At 40.7% G+C, this 17,782-nt stretch overlaps 1 protein-coding gene across 2 annotated transcripts in view; it reads right to left on the bottom strand.

Annotated features, from left to right (window-relative positions):
- Positions 1-17,782, bottom strand: part of LOC115358119 (homer protein homolog 3) — a 68,646-nt gene that overhangs the window by 40,889 nt on the left and 9,975 nt on the right. For both annotated transcript variants that reach the window (XM_030049958.1, XM_030049959.1), the window contains 3 exons: positions 8,666-8,822; positions 8,299-8,430; positions 6,703-6,810 (listed from right to left, as the gene is read on the bottom strand). In XM_030049958.1, the coding sequence (XP_029905818.1) occupies positions 6,703-6,810; positions 8,299-8,430; positions 8,666-8,822 (397 nt within the window). The remainder of the gene's footprint in view (positions 1-6,702; positions 6,811-8,298; positions 8,431-8,665; positions 8,823-17,782) is intronic.

The raw sequence follows: 17,782 nt of genomic DNA, 5'->3' as shown, positions 1-17,782 counted from the left end.
TTGCAACTAAATATTAAGTTTTATTCGCTTTAATCCATTTTACGTCTATCTGTTCCAATACTTTTGCTCACCTAAAAATTTGGTGTTCCGTTACAAAAAAATCCAACAGAACTTGCATCTTATTTCTGTTATCCTCATAACCACATTAAAGACCACTCTCGCCGCTAACATCTCTGCATTCTGTATTTTGTGTGTGGCAGCCAGCTACATGGTGTTGTTCCACTCAGTCCAGCGGTGGGTTTGATGTGGGGAGGTGTGATAACAACCACAACATCACTGCTTTGTGTTCAGCTCCCTACACACAAAAATCAATGAGTGCTGTCTTATCTAGAAATCAATGGAAGCAAAGCTGCCTGCCTGCTTCTGGCTCTTCAGCCTTATCAAGGTGATAAGGTGATAAGAGCCCCCCCCCACATTTAACCCCTTATTGCCTGGTTATCTGAAATGTTCAAATTACTTTAGGTAGCAGTGGCACTGTTCATCATTCACCCGGGTTGCCAAGCCCTGCAAACAACAGCCTATAGGCTAACTATTTCCAGAGTCCCTTACCCAATAGCATGGCGTTGGGGGGAAATAACGATTAAATTATAATCATTTTATTCGATGTGTGACTGTCAATTGCAACTAATACCACAAAAAAAAAAAAAAAAAAAAAAAAAAAAAAAAGTGGCAGAAGTGATAGCTTGGTAGAGAAGTTTTATTCAAGGTAAAAAGCTTTGGGCTGAAGCTGAATTTTTTAAAGAGTGTAGAAAAGGCAATCCCACTCCACCCAATCAAATGCTTCCTTGGCATCAGGTGATAGTATAATCTGTGTTATGTCGGATGGAGAGGGATTGCAAAGACTATTTAGAAGGCGCCTAATATTAGAGAATGAATACTGCTTCTTCATGAAGCCTGTTTGGTCTGTTGAAAAGATTGAAGGGAGAGATACCTCAAGGTGTCGGGTTAAGAGCTTTGTGAGAAGCTTTACATGTATGAATTTTTTAAAGTATTTGGACAGATAGCCATCAGACCCTGGAGATTTGCCACTTTGCATACTCCTAATCCCCTCTACAACCTCTCCAATAGAGATATTGTCCTCTAGCTCAGCGGCCAGGTGCAGCTCTATTCTGGGGATGTTGAGATCGTGAAAAAACATATCTAATGCAGATATCTGCTGGCTCATCTCGTGGCTCTAAAGTGTAAAGGAAAGAATAGTAGAGATGAAAACATGAATTTATCTTTAAAGGGACAGTGTGCTCTAAGCCTTCATCACTAATTTCAGGTATTTACTGATTGGTGTCCCTCTGACATAACTGATGCGCAAAAACTTTCCCAGCCTTCTCCCGTGTTCATACGTGCCATGCCTAGACTTTCAAATAAGATTTTCTGCTTGGCGCGTTGAGGAGATCAAACTCCATTTTAAGTGTCAGATATTGTTTGAGAATGTCACCTAAGGGTGTATGACTGTATATTACATCTAACTTCAAAACCTCCTCTGTCAATTGCTTAAGGCATTCAGTGTTAGCTTTCTTTTGCATTGCACAATACGAGATAACCTGCCCCCTTAAATACGCCTTCAACGATTCCCAGACAGTTGAGTATGACATTCCTGGGGTCTGGTTATAAGAGAGAAAAGATTCAATGTCAAATTTAATAAAATTTACAGAGGCTTCATCTGAAAGGAGCAAAGGGTTAAGTCTCCATGAGGGATAGCCGGGGACTGCACCAGGAATGCATATACACTCATAGTCAAGGGGCCATGGTCAGAGATGACTATGGACTGATACTCACAAGCAGCTACCATTGGGAGAAGCTGCTTGTCAATAATAAAAAAATAATCAATCCGTGAGCATGTCCTATGAACCAGGGAAAAGGAGGAATAGCCACTAGATGTAGGATTGTGGAAAAACATCAGCAATAGCTTATTTATCTAAAATACACTGCATATTGATATGCGGCGAGAAAGTGGAGCTACAGGGTGTGGGGTCTGCTCATAAAATGAATTTGTGATGAATAAATGTCAGTTTATGCATTAGTTTTAAATAGGATACATTGTTGATTAGGGCCCTTTGCTTAAATATGCAGCATCACTGCAGCCATGGCATATTTTAGGACCAGGAAGGCAGCAACATGACAGCAGGAAAGGGAGAGACAATGTTAGACAAGCCTAATGTTTGTTGTATTTTAAGTGTTATTTTATCAGGAGAGTCCCCGTAGCAGGAGCAGGGGAGAGCCAGGTGGAGGAGAGGCAGGTGGAGTGACTGGACCTCAGGTGAGCTCTTAAAATAGATGAGTGATGAACACAGGGTCAGTTCAGGGTGTGAGGTGGCGCTTAAATGGATTTCTGATGAATAAATGAAAGTGTATGCTTTAGTTTTAAAATGGACTATACTGAGATTTTGGGCACTTTGCTTAGACATGCATCACTGTAGACATATTTTTAAGGAGCAAGAGAGCAGCAGCATGATGGTGATGAGAGGAGGAGTCAGGGCCTCAGGTCAGGTCTTTTAAGAGAATAGTGATGACATGTTTCACTCTGCTGTTGATTTAGATATCAGTACATGTGTATGAGCATTTGTGCATGTGCAAGTCAAGTTTTATGCAGTCTAAAAATGAAGTATTTTTATGACAAAGCTATATCGAAAATGTAGCCGATGCACATTTATTGTAAAATAAGAGTTTAGGATCTTGATGAAAACATGAAACAAAAAGCTGTCCATTCAAAACATACAATAATGTCTATTTTTAAAATGCAAAGTTTGGTACATGCTAGCAGAATTTCTTCGCAGGGGAAATTCACCCTGTGTTTATTATTCATTATTGGTAAAGACCTGGACCTGATACAAACACAGCGAATATGAACTTTCAAATCTAAAATCATAGAGAAGAACAGAAATAAATTGCAATAGGTCTTGTGTAGTTCAATGTGTAGAACAAGCCGGTCAGTTTTTACTGAATGTAAATTCAAAGGGCTACACAAACAAAAAGAAGAGATAAAACATGGTCACTTGGAACATGGTGGAGTCTATCCCAGCATGCACTGGGCAGAGGGAACCACACACAGTGGAGAGGCAAGGCACTGCACATGCTACTCCAGCACATAGACACCCTGGTCTGCCAACATGGTCAAGCCTCGGGCAGGAAACCCATCTCACCCATGCAGACAACTGTGTAAAACTGCATTATTAGCATACCATGCATGTGCAAAATGGGAGCAGCTGATAAACACATTTGTGTTTTATTCATTAGACACTTTTGGACACCATGAAAGTTTGCTGTGACCTTGAAAAGATGTTGGTTGTAATGTGAGACGCTCACACTGACTTGCAGCTTAGTTGACCTTGTTTTTTTTTTTTTTTTTTTTTTGCTGAAACCCTTGATGAAGCCCAGCCAAAACGCACCACCCCCATTTTAAATGAATGAGATTCCTTGTGTTTTTGCTACAATGCCTGATCCTGTGTGAATAAGCCCTAATGTGTTATCTGAATGCATTAAAAGTAGTTTCAAACAATTTTATTAAAGGCCAAAGCAAAAACAATGTGCTTTTGTAAAATCGTCAATATGGTGAAACATTATGTGATTAAAGTTTATATTCTTCTTGTCTTATTGACTTCTTCGTATTCCAGCCCTGAATAAGAACTGCAAAAAGTACAATGAGAAAAACAGCAAGCTATTATTTGAGTGAGTTGGAATGCAGTGCAACTGTGCTGTCTCTTAGACCTGCTGAATGGCTCTTTGTTATTTCTACAGTGTGCGAGTACACACACACACTTTCTCCTGGGTTCAATACATTTTTCCACAATAGCCAAATACACACTTAAACAATAGATTCCTATTACTTGGCAAAAATCATTACTACGATACAATGAAAGAGCAGCGTGCACACACAGACTTTACCCGGGGTTCAATTTTCATCGCCACAGCAGCCAAATAAAGTCTTATCAAACAACACAATTCCTATTATTTGGCAGAAATCACTACTGGAATAGACGGGCAGAGCAGCTCATTGGTTTTCAAAAGCAATTCATTTGTTTTCAGTATTGTTTCCTCCATATACAGACTGTTTGTTCTTGGTCACAGCCACGCAAAGCGGCAGGTTGCGCATGTTGGCGCTGCAAACAGTCTCTGAAGAACTATACCAAACAACGATTCCAGAGTATCCTTTCTCATAATTTCATGATAAACAGTTAGGGCCGTTTGGGGAAGGAAGCAGTGGAGGAGAAAAAGTTTGTAGCATGAGCAAACTCTCGCTCCTCCAACAGAGCTTTGGCGTTATCACGTCCACCAAGAGATCAGCAGGCGGGATGAGAGCCGCTGTCCTTTTAACAGCGGCCCAGATCCCTTTCAATTATAGATGATTCAGCCCTCTTTTCCTCTCCTGTTCTCTCGTTCCTCTTTCTTTCACTTTCAGCCATTACTGTCCCCTCCGTACACCTTCAGAGCCACAGCGTCTCTTTCCGCCTCCCATCTCCATTTTTCATGCATGAAATCCTTTAATGGGGTTAGCCAATGGGGAAATAATGGAGCGGCCAGATGGGGGGGATCCATCTAATCCCACATGATTCTGCATGTGTTTAAAATAGAAATGTCTGGATGGCAGCATGGTCCTAAGGGAAGCGCTGCTGTGCCTCACTGCTCAGCTCTGTCACACCAGCCGCTCGGGCAGAAAGCTTGTCCCGTAACCTGATGGTCAGAATATCGATCACTACAACCTGCCGCCTGTGTCAAGGCCCACAAGAGGTTATACACAGGAAGCCTCAATCTGACTCTCTGAACGGCATAAACACATCAACTCCGATCTTTTCAGAGCAGATTTAAAGGATAATACCTGTTCCAGTGGCCCAGCTTCCCTTTCCGACACAGTCAGCATAATTTTCCTCTTTCAGAAGAAACCATTTGGCTCAGCGAGATTATCCATGACAGTAAACATGACGCCGGAGTTGAGTGTGGTCAGTGACACACAGTGATCTCCACTTGTAGGCAGCTTGAAATGCAGTTCAAATCACATCTCTGAAAATCTAACTCAGTCAGACGACTCAGAACGGATTTAAGTGGTTGGGTTTTTTTTCCCGCCCCACCACTCCCCACCCGATTGGACCTCACATGTTGCAATAAGAGAAGCAGCGAGCGACAAACACAAGAGGACGGTGGTAGCTGAACGGATAAAGAGCTGTCCTGCTTCCACAACAGAAAAGCAGGTACCTGCCTCCTCCACTGATGATATTTTCTCTTGAGGAACGCGAGCAGGGGTTGAGGGTCAAGAGCCAAGAGCCTGCAGGTTTTCACTCCTCAACCAAACACAATACCAGCTGATTTCACTGATCACTTCCTCCCTCTCTGGTTGATGGAGTGCTAATCAGTGACTGATTAGAATGAAAACCTGCAGGCTCTTGGCCCGCCATCACATATGCTCGCCCGTCTCTGTTCCAGAAAATGCCTTACAGAAACCCAAACTTTCCCATTACTGTCTTGTTGCAGCAAATTACTGTAATCTCTAAACGCACTCATTTGCTGTGGTAAACTGGAGATGACAATGTGAGCAGTCAGCCTTTAGGACTAATCAGATTCGCCTGCTGTCTGAGCGCAGCCAAAGTGACCTTGAGCTGGATGCTGAAGCCCTCCTGCAGCACCTCACGATGTGAACACCTGTGTGTATGCTTCACCCTGTGAGTTTATCAAAGAAGGTGACTCTGGATCTGATATTAATTTGATTTTTAATATGTTTGGTTAGCGTGATTACTTGCTGTTTTCTTGTTCTTATGTGCATTAATGTATTCTACTCTGTTCTATTATCTGCAGTTGGACTGGGCAATATATCTATATCTTGTCAATATTGTGATATGAAACTATATATCATCAGGGATTTCAGATATTGTAATATCACAATATTACACAAGTGCTGTCTTTTACTGGTTCTAAAGGCTGCCTTAATCCAATTTTCTTACCTTATTAGACCGTTGAAGCTGTTTTATTATTTGTGTCTACCTGCTTGGTCATCTTATCCGCATTACTGCTGAATGTTTAACAAAAATATCGTGATAATCTGCAGTCCTCTCTGTTTGACTCATTCTTATCTATATGATATCCTCTGCTGCAGCAATGACCTAATTTCCCCACAGGGACCAGTGAAGTTTCATCTAATCTAATCAAGTGTTGGTGTACGTGTGTGAGTCTCAAGAGATGTGAAGAACTTAATTTCTAATTACACAGCATGGAATTACACTGTGTGTAATTAGGCAGTGCTGGGTGTTGTAAAAAAAATACTCCTGGGAGCTTTAAAGCGGTAATCTTCGGGATCCTCATTGTCTTTTTATTTAGTCACACTCTTTGGTGTCAAGCACTTAATGTCGTGGAGTTTCTGCACTGGAACTTCCCAGATATCACCTGTCAATCACCCATCAATCAAACAGTGTGTGAGACATGTTCTTCCTTGGATAGTCTGCTGATAAAGTTGTTTAGTCATGGGAGCTACTGCTGATCCTTCTAACTACCCTCTTTTTCTTCTGTTGATTCCAAAGAAAAACAGAAACCTCCTGTGCTGCAGGATTTTTCCCAGGAAAGAGCCACAAAAGTATTTAGAACAGCAAATGGAAAATCTTTGATGAACATGTTCTATCCAGCAATGATACATCAGCATAGTGAGGTGAAAATGTTACAGATTATTTCTGTTATCAAAATAAAAAAATATAAAAGAAAAAAAAAAGAAAAAACAGGGCTCACCTGAGGTGCGGCGATGTTGAGCGCGGGGTTGGCCAGTTCAAACCTCTCCTGAGATTTCTCCCTGGCCAGGCGGGCCGCCTCCTTCACCTCCTTAAACTGCTCTGAGAACTGAAGATGGAGAGGAAAGGAGGGATTCACACGAGGAGTGTGAGCATGGTACTCGAGTCACTTGAAAAACTCGTCATTGAAAAGAAACCCTTCACACACCACAGTTCCCATCTAGGACATGAGGGCTGTTCTATTGTCACACTCACAATAAGTCATTATGCTTAAAACTGAAAATTGAACTCTGGTAGAGTGTGGGGTTGTACAGTTCCCTGGGTGTGATATGAGTCCACATGGTGCTAAGATATCCTCGTTAGTTGCTCCTGGGCTGTTAATCCACACTATTGTATTTCAGTCACTCCATTCACTTCCATGATGTGGCAAAACCAGTCCCAAAATAACACTTTTAGGACATAGTAGAAAGTGAACAAAGTATATTAAAAACATCAAGTTACAAGTAACAAGTACCCATTTTTTGTGGACATAAAATTTCTTGTATTTTCCAGTTTCAGTTGGAAAGTAGATCGATCAGGTAACACATATAGGAGTTCCACATAGTAATCTTGCACCAGGAACAAACAACCTAGTAGTACTTGCACAAATAATTGTAATTACACTGAAAAAAGGATACTGGGACCTGTTTTTTGTACTTGCATATTCTGCTTTGTTTGCGTTTATTCATGTACTTAAAGTGTTATTTTGGGAGCTGTTTTGCTATGGAAGTGAATGGAGCAACAGAAACAAGCTATAGAGCAACTAATGAGGATATTTCACCATTATGTGGACCCATGTCACATCCAGGTAACTATACAACCCAACACTCTACCGGAGTTCAATTCTGCTGTAAGAGCATGCCACGTTTGTCACGTTTTGTCATGTAAATGTCAAAATGTAAAATAAAGAAATAAATAAAATAAGGTGACAGAGCTGCTGTCCAAGCTTGAAATGTGTGAAATAACTAGTCACAGTGTGGGCTTGAATGTGCCTCATTACCTCTAACCGGCTTTCCATTTGGCACTAACCGCTAGGTGACATGTGTAATGTGCAAAAGCACCTGAAATTCAGGTATAAACGTGCCCAAGATCTGGTCACTCAAATCCACAGGTACTCTCAATTGCAGTTGGCCACAAAGTGTAAATGCAGTTGTTTCCACAGACAGGAGCTACACATAAAGCAGTATATGCCTCCCTGCACAGCTCCAATCAGGAAGCACATGTAAGTCAAGCAGGAGGCAGGCAGCTCAGACAGCGACATACTTGTCAAAAATGAGCTGTCAGGGCTGGCAGAGGAGGTGATGTGCGTGACATGATGAGAGACATACAAATCGGATTTCCACGTGTTTACTCGAGACGTTTTACCGCCAGGTGTAAACAAAACACAGCTGCGTTAGGTCTAGAAACAAATCAAATATGAGACGGATGTTAAAGCCGGGTGGCAAAAAGGGTCTCGGACATCCCAGATTCCTTCTTCTATCCTTATATCTGCATCATAGATCGAAGAAGCCTTGGACTGTTTGTCAAAACGTCCCCACAGTGTGTGAGAGCCGGTTACCTGCTGCAGCTGCTGCTCCGTGGAGAAGCCCAGGCCGTACACGGTGTTGGCCCGGCTGTCGGCCCACTGGCCAAACTTCTGCGAGGTTTTGGTGAAAGTCATGTTGGGGGTGATTGTGCTGTTGATGATGGCCTGTCACCACAGAGAATAAAAGAGGAACTTTATCAATCCCTGTGAAAAAAAAATGGATGTTGCTGCTGTGAAATAACAAGATCAGGGCTCATATTTCAACCCAGGACTCAGCCTTGATAAGTGGTACGCACTCTACCGGGTGAGTTACCGGGGCGCCCCAGTGTTTGAGATTTAAACTATATGTTAATTGTACAGTCTCAGTCGGATGTACGCTGAAGAGGGAAGGGGGTCCTACCTTTGTCCCGCCCACGCTGATGATGCGGTAGACGCTCCGGTTGGCATCATAGAAAAAGGACACGGTGACGGCGTGTTTGCTGGCCGGCAGCCAGTTCCTCTTGGTGGCTGGGTCGATCTGGAAGACATGAGCTCTGGCGCTGAAGATGGGCTGCTCCCTTCAATGAAAAAAATGAAAAAAAAAGAAGTTAGTTCCTTGCTTAACATTGCTAAACTTCAGAGATTCCTGGATGCAAGAGTATAGTTAGCTTGTATCTTTAAGAAATTACTGCAAACATCAACCCTTGTTCTAAGTGTAGCATTTTTCAACACCATTGTAACGCTGTCAGACAAACAGTGCTACACTGATACACACTAGTAAAACACATTTGAAAAGCAGTGGCACTATTAGCCGGGGTTGTGCGATATGAAAATACATATCATGGGATGAGAGAAAAATGTGTCTTGGCGCAGAACACGTGGTTGTCTTTGAAAGCATGAATAACGAACAAACATGGCACGGTGTGACAAAGAATAAAAGTTCCTGTGACACAGAGCAAGACTCAACCAAGACAAGACAAGACAGACCTGAGAAGGAAGCTACTTCTATCATTTAGGCATGGTTTACAGATATAAGAAATCTGATGCCGACCAGAAAATGGTACTGCAAAATACATCGCAGAGCAGTTCCCAACACAACAAACCTAATCCAACAGGTACAGAGGAACCATGAGAGGCAGGACGGGGAGAGCCAGAGGATGTGAGCCAGTGGCAGACACGTGTTGAAAGCAAAGCTCGCTTCTGTTCCATGTCACTTCCAAGTAAAAGGGGAAAAGAGACACTGCCTTTCATTTGAATTCAGTTGACAGAATTATCAAAAAGTAGTCTTGTGGTTATTTTAAGATACTACATCGTGATATATATCGTTATCAAGATATGAAATTAGCCATATTGCACAGCCCTACTTTTAGTGTTATTTACATGTGAATATTGTCATTTTGGGTCCAAACCCTCCATTTGTCAGGCAGCTCCGTCACAAACAGCGAGGTGAGCCTGAGGTCAGGAGGCAGCATGTCCGCTCAGGAGACATCGGCACGCCTCGCTTTCTGACTAAAGAATGAGCTGTGAAAAACCTAAACTCTGTCCGCCACTTCAAAACACAGACCTTAAACTGGCAAGAAGCAAATTTTTTTGAACATGAACACACTAAATAAACAGCATACACTCTGCATTTTCAGTTTGTGTGTCTTTTTTGCCTGTTTGCCTGGAGTGGGCTTCTCGGTGACGTTAGCATGCTGTGGTGGTCATGGCCAACATTTGTGCAGCGCTAGCTGTGGACCAAGGTGTGGCTCGGTGTAGCCACAGAGACAGAAATCACAGCAACGACAATGGAGGAACGCAGTGAGAAAAGAAATAACACAAAACTACAATAACTACTGCTTCTATGCGCTAGCGCCATCTGGAGGAACAAATGGGCTGAGAAGCAACATAAAGCTGAGTGACATGACGCTAACGGGGAGGATGCTAGCTAGCCTGCTCAGGTCAGAGACCCCAATTAGCAAGCTAGGCTTACTCAAAATATATTATTGAATTATTACTGCGCTAATACTCTCACTGCAGTATATTAAATTGTACATTAGAACTCCAACTCCAAAATTTTGCTTTGTTCACATGTTATTTACTCCAAAGATATTTAGCTAATACTTAGCAAACGGGAACTACATTTTGTTTAGGGGAGGGCCAAACCAAAATTAAATTAGCAGCCTGTATCATTATTTAACGTCTAATATTACCATAGAAAATCTGTAAAAGTGGCTTACTAACAATTATGTACAAGGGATTGTGTTATGATGTGGTGATTGGGAGCTATAACTGCAGCACACTAATGACAATAACCACAATATAGCTTATTGCACAACCTCCACTTGCTTACTGCTTTGGACTTTTAATGTTCGTAGCGTTAATGAGCTGTTGGCTTCAATGCAGTCAGTCATCTTTATTCCATATTCCAGCGCATGCTTTGTTAATATGTTTACTTTGTTGCCTTTATTTATATTTATTCCATGGCATCTCCTTTGACGTGTAGAGTAATAAATTTGAGGTCACAGTTGGCCCAGTGGGTGCAGGCAAGGCACCACACTGCCAGGGTTGGCGGTTCAATTCCAACTGGGTGCATCCACGATTAAAATGTTCAGTTCACTCATAAACAGCAGTGTCCCAAATGGCCTATACAAATCCACTGTAAAATGAAACACAGCCTCTAAATTGTTCACAATCAGAGACAAAACTCCCAATTTCCAAACAGATGACAATAGATTTGATTGTGTTTTTCAGAGACTTCGAGGTCGTCGGTGTCCTCGTTGTATAATGAGGCCATCTGTGCAAATGAACCCCAAGATTTCCTGACTACTAGCAATCCACTTAATTTTCCGGCTCTCTTTGAAGAAATAATAAATAACCAGCGATGGGGAGCTCCAGTAGATATATGCTCACATGCTGAGGGGGTATAAAGGCTCTTTTGTGAATGCAACATTACACCACTAATACAGTTTACATAATCTTAATGTATGCAATGAGCCGTTCCCTTTGAAAGTCAATTAGATATGCTGACATTAAGGAGGATAATGTCTGCTGGGAGGACGCTTTGTTCTTTGTCTATGGAACAGAAAAAACCACATATAGGCCAGCACTACCTATACAATGCATTGTTGCTGCTGGATTTGGTTGGTTTCACATTTACATACAAACAATAGTCATGATTGTTTGAACACGGATCAGTGAAGCTGGAGCAAACAATGGGAGGGCAGCGCGGCCCAGGAAGCAGAGGTGTAGTTGAGAAGAGTGTGGCGGCAGCAGGAATATCACTCCCCTCTGCTCAGACTGATGGACTGCCAGCAGACAGTGAGGGCTGCTCTGAGCCGTGACTTTTAATGGACCATTAATTTGGGGTCGTTTTCTCCTTTTGAGCAGCCTCATATCTGTGTGTGAAAAAGCTATAGGGTGCACTTTGCTTTGGTTTAGTTAATGTTTTCTGTTCTGTCTGGCTGTTGGCTTTGCATTTATTTCTGTTCTTGGAAATATATTCCATTCATCCACCCAATTTCCAAATTTCAGTGGCGCTGGTGCACATCTAGCAGCAGGCAGATGACAAACCCCCTCTCATGCTGTTAGAAGTCCACATATATTTTTGAGCTTACTGTTATGTAGATATTGGTGTGGACTATATGAAGTAATACATTAAACATCAAGAGCCCATGGGCTGGTTTATATCATGAAAGGTTTTATTTTACCCTCTGAATAAAATTCACTTCATTTTTTTCATAATTTTGAGGTCATTTATCTATGCATTCATTTTTCCAAATGCTAAGTAATTTAATTTTAATACACAATTATAGTAATTCTAGATATAATTTTAGTTTTTAACACATTTGATGCTAATTTACTGTTTTGTTTTCAATCATTTTAATTGAATTTGATTTATTATCATTATTATTGGTAGTATTATTATAAGTAGTAGTATTAGTACTATATGTATTTTTTTAAGTTACATAATTTTTGGTAACACTTTACAATAAGAGTACAATAATTAATGTTAGTTAATGCCGTAATAAACATTAAGTAACAGGTAATAAACATTGAGTAACAGTTAACTAACCGTTAACTAATGTGTCTAAGAATCATGTACTAATGCTGTTTATGCTAAAGTTATTTAAGGGTTATTTTAGTTATTATTAACATTAGTAAATGCCATAATAATCATTAACTAACAGTTAATTAACTATTACGGCATTAACTTACGTTAACGAATGTTAATTGTTGTACTCTTATTGTAAAGTGCTACCTAATTTTTTTCTGATCATTTTCTTGAAACTTCATAGTAGTTTTTTACTAATTCTGGGGTCATTCCTTCAAATTTGCTATGTGCCTTTTCTCCATGTTTTTGAAAGAAACCAAGTGAATTTGTTCATGTGTCAAAGGGTGACAAACTGAGCAACATATTTTTCTATGTTCTTAAAACCTTATTTTAGTGTAGAAAGCATGGCGTGCATTATGGCGTGTAAAAGCTTCCAAAAAATGCATAAAGACGCTGACTGGATGCCAGAGAAGATATTTCAGCATTTATGTCCATATTTTCTATTCATTCATGACCATGACATGACATGGCTAAATTGCAGTTTTTTTCAGCAGAGCACTAAGCCTCAAAATATTAGTATCCTTCACTCTTGCTTTTTCACTGGGCCAACAGTTTGTATTAAAAATGCTGTGATGTCTGTGACCTCTTTGAATAAGACTGAATAAGACACACAAATAATGAAAATCATCATTAGCTTCAGAGATTTGTCATCAAACGATGTGGGAGTCAAACAGTGCAGAGAAACTGTGGTTCACGGGACGCACATACTGAAGTTTAACCAACCAAGACGGCTTCTGCCTCCAGAGCAGTTCTGCCTCTGAAACATGTTTGTAGACCTGAAACTACAATGAGCTTTGAAGACAGCAACCAACCACTAATGAGGCATCAATAGTTTAACATGATTGCTGCAGCTTTGTTAACATTAAATCACCGAATCAAATTGTTTGACTGCCAAAATCTCAGCAGGGAGGCTGAATGAGCATGGCTTTGTCTCACCTTCAGCAGTTACTTATATAGATATCCTTAAGCAAGGCCATTTAACCAACTCTTTCTTGAGTGGAGCAGTTTAATAACCATCAGCAGGGAGCTGTGGTTGTATCGGGCAGCTCTCAGCTATAGATGTGTGTGTGTAATATAAATGTGGAGCAGGATGATGCTGAAAAAAGACTGTGCTTTGCTCAGCAAATCATCCCCTGGAGAGATCAAACTTTTAGAAAAGAAAATAGGTGTTCTGAAAGCTGAATATGAGGCCAAGCTTTTAAGTCAGGAGACTTGAGATCTCTTCACACATTCTATGATCCATTAAACATCCATGGCCAGCTACAGATATCATACCTCACTGTCAGGATCATGTTCAAGAATGATGCAAAATCCTTCTCGAAACTTCAAAAATTAATGAAGGTTATTGTCAGCAGTGTGCAAGTACTTTGTCTCACTTAATAAAACTAATTATGTGGCCACATAACTGATAACCAGGCTGTGAAAGTCAATAAGCCAAAGTAAATAAGGATAAAAATCAAAGCAATCTCACAGCTGTCAGGATTTCCATCATATCACACTGTCATCTTAATGAGAAAAGATGACTGACTGCTCATCAGCCTCAGCTGTCACACTGGATCCTTCACAAATTAATGTCCCATCATTCGTTTGGCCTGTCTGGACATTGCTGTGATGCATACGGCTGTCCTCAAAGCTCTGCGGGAAGCTTGTCAAGCTAATCAGCTCAGACAGGAGGCATCATGTCGAGGTTTGATAATATGAGCAGATTAAAGATGGATTAAATTCCTCTGAGGCGAGGGTGGAACGACAGAGTAAATACTTGGCACGACAGCTTTTGTTCTTCTCTACTGTAGTTTGATGTAATACAGTGAAGTGTTGCCTAATGTCGTGTGATACAATTTAGTGTACTCTGTGTTGGGTGTTTGATCTAGTGCTGTGTAGTGTTGCTTAATGTAATGTAGTACAGTGTATTGTACTCGTGAAATGCAGCATACTGTGTAGTGTATGGTTGTGCAGTATAGAACAGTTTAGTGTTGTGCAGACCAGTATAGCATAAACTAGTATAGGACAGCACAGTACAAAACAGCATATATTACAGTACAGCAAAGTGCAATACAGTATAGTGCACAGGTGTGCAGGGCAGTTTACTGTAGTGTGGTGTAATATAGTACAATACAGTGTTTTGTAATATAGTATATGGCAATACAGTAATGCCTTGTCAAGAACTGTCTATTCTAGAAAGGTCTAGAATGGCACAATGCAGTGTAATACAATACAGTATAGCAAATATAGTAGAGGGCACATAGTGTAGCATACTGTAATAGTGTACAGTAGAGTATAGTGCAGTACAGTGCAATATAGTGTAGTATAGTATAGTATAGGGTATACAGTCCAGCATAGTATAGTATAGTATAGTATTGTATATGGTATACAGTATAGTATATTCTTGTAGTATATTGTATAGAGTCCAGCAAAGCATTGTATAATATTGTATAGCATATACAGTATAGTATATGCTTTAGGGTAAATATTACACAGTCCCATGCAACACAGTGTAGTATAGCATAGGGTATACAACATAGAATATACTTTATGGTAAAAAGTATCAACTCCAGTATGGTATTGTGTAGTATAGTATAGAATTGTATAGGGTAAAGAAAATAGTATATACTTTATGGTAAATAGTAGTATCCAGTATAATATTAGTAGACTAGAGTACAGTAAAGTAGTGCACTATAATATAGTGTAGTATATAGAATATAATAGTATATTGTTGATGACAGACAGCAGTCAACAAGTGAAAACTTTTTTTTTTTTTCCCAGTTGAAATGCCTTTCATCTTTTGTGATTTAAAATGTTACCTTAGGCAACACACTCAAACACAGGAGCTCATGCTGGGACAGAAATTATCCTGAAATTAATTTCAAATTGTTTGAGGTCATATCCTTTCCAGTTTGGGCTGGTTTTGTGCTACTGCTTCCTATCAGGAATGCATACTTCCAATAGTCTCTCAAGGGCAGTATTAGAAGTATGCAAGATGCAGGCAGGAGACATGAATGTTAGTGCATGACCTTAACTGGTGCACAACAGGATTCAGTGTCCTATTAAGGGCATGTAGGCAAATTTGAAGTGGTTTATTCAAATGTTTGAGCTGTTTTTAGTTCTAGTTTGAGTCTTACTACTTTCAAATTTGTTAATTTTGCCAGATGTTAACAATGCCATTTAGATTAGGGTGGCACCACACAAGCACAATAGATAGCTGAAGATGCACATTTCAGTCTGCTAGCAAAAGAACAGCAATGCACTTCATCACAAGCAAGAATGTATTTCAAACCAACAATAGAAAATGACTCTAACATGCAACAGACAGACATTAGGAAGAGATAAGTGCCTTTAAAACATCTTTCAAGAGTGAGGGCCAAACTGCTCACGGACACACACAGCTTAGTGCTATCCTATTGTCCTGTTGTCCTTCAACACTGCGGCACGTCAAGCCTTCACACCTCCACCCTGGTGATATTTTGAAGGCAACACAACACTCCTTTTGCTTGCTGGAGGCCTAAATCCAGTGGGGGGTTGCCTGGAAATTAATCTTAATCTATTCCAGGTCATGTATACATCCACCCATCCCTCCCCCTCCATACACACACAGCATTACTCACCCAAGCGTGAACGCTGAGAGAATTCTGTTCAGCACACAGCTCATTAATTAATGAAAACAAGTGGGTTTGTTGATTGAAACATAATCCGGGAAACCATGGATATGGGCTAGTAATGATGGCTATATTTGTACAGTACTTTTTCTGAACTTATGATCTGCCATAGAAGATTAAAGCAATTAACTGGAATAAAAGGAAAGGCCTGCACTGCCAGCTTAATAAACGCCCCCTTGTTCAGAAAAAAAACAAAAAAACAAAAACATTTTAACCTTGTATCAAACCTATTAGCCATACTACTGGTCATCTGTTCATAGTTTTTTTTTTTTCTTTCGCGTCTGAAATGAAGATACAGAGCTTGTTACTACTAGGCTTGTTACTTCCAAGGTTTTTTAGGTGATTTCTTGCACAAAAAGGAAACATTTTTCATAATTTTGTGATCATTTTGTTTCGTTTTGGGGTTTTTTTTCCCTTATTTTTTAAACAGTTTTCGGGGGTAATCTGCTGAAGTTGCAAAGGGCTGCATTTAGATGCTTTTCACCAGCATACAAACACAATCTGACACTGTGACATTGTGACAGTATCACTGCCCTGCCATTTAAATATCTAATTTTAATAATGAATAATAGAGTATTCTTGTCTTTTTTTTTTGCCATTTTTTGACATGAAAATTAGCAAACAATTATGGAACATAATTGTTTGCTATGACCTTTTCCCCATGTGTATGACCTTTTTTCCAAAGACATCAAATGAATTGTCTGAGGTCTGAAAGGATTAATTGAGCTTTCAAAAATAAAATCTGATTGTTGTGGGGGCCCTATACTGAAGAATGCAGGGCCCTGTGTCCTGTGGGCCCTCTTCAGCTCTGAGGACACTGAACTCCTTAGTGACAGCAGTGCTCACCAGGATAGACATGTGGCAAAAACCAATGTGAGTCACACGAAAGGTTTGTTGGGTAAAAAAACACGTTTGGCAATAGAAAGAAGACACCAGAAAGACATAAAATAAGGTAGGGAGGCACAAGAAAGAAAGTCATGGTGGGATTTGATCCCAGTCGAGGTTGGCGAGCGAGGCTGATCCCAAGGTGGTGCACCCTCCTTGTGTAAAACCTCTTTCTGTGCCTTTCAGGAGCATCAACAGAGCTGTTTTATTTGCACTTGTGCGCTTCTTTGTATTCACACACTGCACAAGTCTGCAGCCGTCTGTCACAGAAGGTTGTCACCATCGAATCATTTGATTTGGTGCCAAGTGACAGCTTTAAAAACCACGCTTTCTCCCAAAGAAACTTTCCAGAGAAAAAAAAAAGAGAAAAAAAAACCTTGTTTGATACTCTGCCATTGTCAGAGGATGAGAATAAACCAGCTGAGTCTGGGCTGAGGGCTGAAGTCTGAAGTTTGCACTAATCCCCCAACCCTTCTCTCCACTCCTCCTAAAAGCACCACAATGCCACCAGATAAAGGAGCCAGGCCGTTACACTGCACTCATGATAATTTAACTGACACGAAGCCCTCAGATGAATTTATAGGACATGGGCGTGCATACAGGAAGAGATGAAAATATAGACAGCAAGAGGGTCAGACTGGACCAAATCATCAGCCCTGTGCTCCTACAGCTCCTGTACTACTGTCTGTCTCCAGGGAAGGCTTTCGCTGAGCAGGCAGGCTTTTTCTCAGCACTGCCCGGCTTCACATTCACGCACAATTCCACACGGGGATGGGGAAAAAAATTGCAACGGTATTTGGCTGCTGCCTGCAGCATAGCCATAAAAAGTGGGACTTCTGAGGGAGCTCCATCTGGCCAGGCTGGACAACAGACAGCACAGTGCTTGAGCTTATGACAGAGGAAAGGA

The sequence above is a fragment of the Myripristis murdjan genome, chromosome 4 (assembly GCF_902150065.1).
Source record: "Myripristis murdjan chromosome 4, fMyrMur1.1, whole genome shotgun sequence".
In the NCBI taxonomy this organism is placed as follows: Eukaryota; Metazoa; Chordata; class Actinopteri; order Holocentriformes; family Holocentridae; genus Myripristis; species Myripristis murdjan.
Note: the sequence above shows the minus strand (reverse complement) of the source record. Positions and strands in the feature narration are given on the sequence as shown.